Below are 3,674 nucleotides of genomic sequence, written 5' to 3'. Positions count from 1 at the left end.
CTGGTCTGTATGTGGGATCCGAACCCTCGGCAGGAGCGTCGCCATGCTCCCAAGCGGCGCACTGTAGCAGTGCGCCACCGGGCCAGCCCTAGAAAGACACTTTTTAAGTACACAGAAAGGTACAGGGTAAATGGATGGAAAAAATGCAAACACTAATCGAAAGAAAAATTAATTTTAAAGTAGCATAACTAGAGATGAAGACTTTTCATAATGAAGAAAGCATCAATCTACCAGAAAGATGTAACAATCTTCTATTGGAGAAATAGACAAATCCTCTACATAGTGGAAGAATATAACATATCCCTTCAGTAGTTGATTGAACAGACAAAATCAACAAGGATGTAGAAATTTTGAATGATAGAATTGGTAAACTTGACATGATTGACATATTTGGAACATTACACCCAACTGAGGCAGAGAATATCTACTTTTCAAGTGTATGTGAAACATGTACCAGTGTTTTTCATAAGCTGGGCCAGAAGGTCTTAATTCAGTAAATTTTCATCTTATTTAATACTCAGGCCATATTCCAGCTTCCCCAAGTGTCCCCCAAAATGTTCTTTATACCTGATAATTCAAAGCAGTATCCTCTTAAGGCCCAGCATTTCATGTGGTTAATACTTCACTTAAGTCTCTTTTAATCTAGCACAAGTTTCCCCACCTTTTCTCATGACAGTGAATTGTTGAAAATATTACCGTGTTGTCCTGCAAAATGTTCCATTTTCTGAATTTGTGTAATTGTTTTTTGTTTTGTAAATAAAAATATATCCCTCACATGTTTTTTTGTAAACTGAAAGTTATGTCTATAAGCTTGATGGTTTGAAGTTAAAGGTTTTTTGCTAAATATATTCTAGGTAATGATGTTTACTTTATGTTGCATCAAAGCAGGAGACACATACTGTGTTAAGTCACTATTAGTAAGGCTAAGACTAACCACTGCTTTAGGAAGGTGTTAGGCTGAGAACCTACAGTTACATTTTGCCTCTTAAGACTGGAATGGAATCAGTTCAGTGTTACTTTGGAACTATACAAGTGTACAAATCCCCAGCAACCATTCACTTACTGGCTTTACGTCAATGGATTGTTCTTGCCTGAAGCAATTATTTCACTAGGATTTGTGAAATTATGTTTTTCTAATTCAGTCATTCAAGATATTAAAGTTATAGATAATCAGATATAGCAATCTTTTCCTTTGTGGATTGCTAGAATGCTTAGAATGGCTTTTCCTAACTTGAGATCTAAAAAAATTCACTTTTACTTTCTAATTCTTGTTGTGTTTTCTCTTTTCACATTTCAGTCTTTAATCCTTTGGTATTTAATTTTGGAGTATAGTGAAGGAAAGTGAGCTGAGATGCCAGGTACCGTTCAAGCTTTATTAAAGGAAAAGAATCTGCCGAGCTGTGCCCAAAGTGAGGGGGCAGCCCAGGGCTGCCCTCAAAATGGGGGACAGCACTAGATGTGGGGGATGGGAGAGCTTATATGGACTGATACAACCAAGGAGGGGCATTATGCTAATGTGGATCGGGGTGGAGAACTGTGTCCTTGTGGAAGCAAAAGGGGTTTCTGTTTAAATCAGGAGTCTTCTCATAAAGGGAAGCGAGGAGGGGCTTGGTGCTGGAGTGGAAGATGAGGCTGGCGGCTATTTTGGGCTTATTGTGCACACAATGGCACCAATCACGTCCAAAATCCATCATATAGTATGATATGGGAACTAGTTTTAATTTTTTTCTCTAAATAGTTAGTTTTCTAGGACTATTTATTGAATAATGGATTTTCTTATTAGGTCAAAATGCCTGCTATATAATTTACTTAATCCTTGTATAAACTTGGATCCACTCCTAAGCTATTTCTTCTTCATTAATACATAAATATCATTTCCTATACCTGTATCATTGCTTGATTTTAAGGATTTTTATACTATGATAGTATAAATCTCTTCTGTTAAAACTTTTAAAGAATGTTACGTTGCTAATGAAGGGGAAATGATGCAGAAAATCTAAACATTTACATTTGGAATACATGCAGATTTTTAAAAATCAGATTCCCTCTTTGCAGTATATTGGCAGGCCACATTGGATAATGGTTAAGAATGAATACTGTACTCAGACACATCTGTTATAACTTCTGGCTCTGATACTCCCAATAAAATAATCAATTCTATCTTTATCTCTCTCATTTGTAAAATCAGAGTTATGATAGCACCAACCTCAAAGGATTGCTTTAAATATTAAGTGAGCTAATGTATGTAAAGTATTTTTGGTGCCAGAAGTATGAGTGAAAACAGTTCAGATTCCACAATTTAAAAAAGAAAACAGACATCAGTGATTCAAAAACTAATTTAAAATTTCCTCGTGGTCTTGTAAATAATTTTATAATGGTCTCTTTGGTTGAATCAGGATCCAAAAATGCTCAGTTGATATGTCAAACAAACAGAAAAACGTGATTTAGAGGAGTAACACTCTGAATGTGAGGACTTTTAGTTACATCTTATACAATTTATTTCACTTTTCCTTTTTATGAATGTACAAGAATGATATAAGATTTAAAATGAATGATTAGAAAGGACTAAGAGGGTTCTTACAATAATTTAAATTATAGATTATAAATTCTAAGGGCTAATAAAACATTGCATCATTTTACTGGGAGCATTTTCTCTGTGATTGGCATATAAAATGGTATCTTATAAGAGGTAGAATTTTTATAGAAACAGTGGAGAATAAGGGTGGTCCAATTTGGCAAGTCTTAAGTTTTACACACAATATTTTCTTAAATTTTCTATACAATCAAAGCATCTACCCCCAAAGCAGGGGTGATGTTTTGTCTCTTCGTCTGATCCTTATTCCTGTCACTTGCCTTTCTTGTGTTGCCTACTACTTTCAGTATAGTGCTTTATAGCTGGCTGTTAGTTGTCATTCCTGTCTTATTCTCTGTTTTAATGGAAATGACTGGAAGGTTTTTACCACATGGTTGACGTTCGCTATAGGACTTTTGGTGTATACCTCTCCTCGGGTGTATCGGCTGAGATGCTTTAATCTCTCTCTTTGTCGTTTCTTCAACAGTGGGACCATTAAAACAACAGCTTCCTAAAGAAGAGGAGGAGGAGGTGGAAATGGCCTCTGGCATTGAAGTAGATGAGGAACAACTAGAACCAGAATCTGATGATGATGATATGTGAGTAGGTCATATGCAGATGTCTAAATTGAGCACTGGTAGAAAATTAACATGCTGTTGTTGAGATATAGAAGGCAGCTGACAGAGACCTAGCTAAGGAGGCCAAGTTTTACATGGATTTGTTTCTGGGCTCTCCATTCTTCTCCAATGGCATCATTTTCCATATTTACACCAGTGATATTCTGTCTTAGTTACTACGACTTTATCATGCCTTTTGGTATCTGGTAGGGCTAATACCCACACCTTCTAGTCTCCACATCTTTTTCTATTCTTTCTTTTTTTTTTTGGCAGCTGGCTAGTACAGGGATCAAACCCTGGCCTTGGTGTTATCAGCACCACACTCTAACCAGCTGAGCTAACCAGCCAGCCTCCACACCTTTTTCTTCAAACTTATCTTAGCTCTTGCAGCCTGTCACTGTAGGGGCGCACGGACGAAGGAAACACGCGAGACCCAGGCTAACAGTTTGCCAAAGAGGTGCCGCTTTTTTTTTTTTTTTTTTTGT

General features: G+C 36.7%; 1 protein-coding gene across 1 annotated transcript in view; it reads left to right on the top strand.

Annotated features, from left to right (window-relative positions):
- Positions 1-3,674, top strand: part of LOC103584989 (serine/threonine-protein kinase Nek5-like) — a gene marked incomplete at its 5' end in the record, with an annotated part of 63,302 nt that overhangs the window by 45,588 nt on the left and 14,040 nt on the right. Inside the window, 1 exon segment of the mRNA XM_008565842.1 lies at positions 3,060-3,171. Within this exon segment, the coding sequence (XP_008564064.1) occupies positions 3,060-3,171 (112 nt within the window).

Source organism: Galeopterus variegatus, unplaced genomic scaffold, assembly GCF_000696425.1.
Source record: "Galeopterus variegatus unplaced genomic scaffold, G_variegatus-3.0.2 Scaffold208, whole genome shotgun sequence".
NCBI classification, from domain to species: Eukaryota; Metazoa; Chordata; class Mammalia; order Dermoptera; family Cynocephalidae; genus Galeopterus; species Galeopterus variegatus.
Note: the sequence above shows the minus strand (reverse complement) of the source record. Positions and strands in the feature narration are given on the sequence as shown.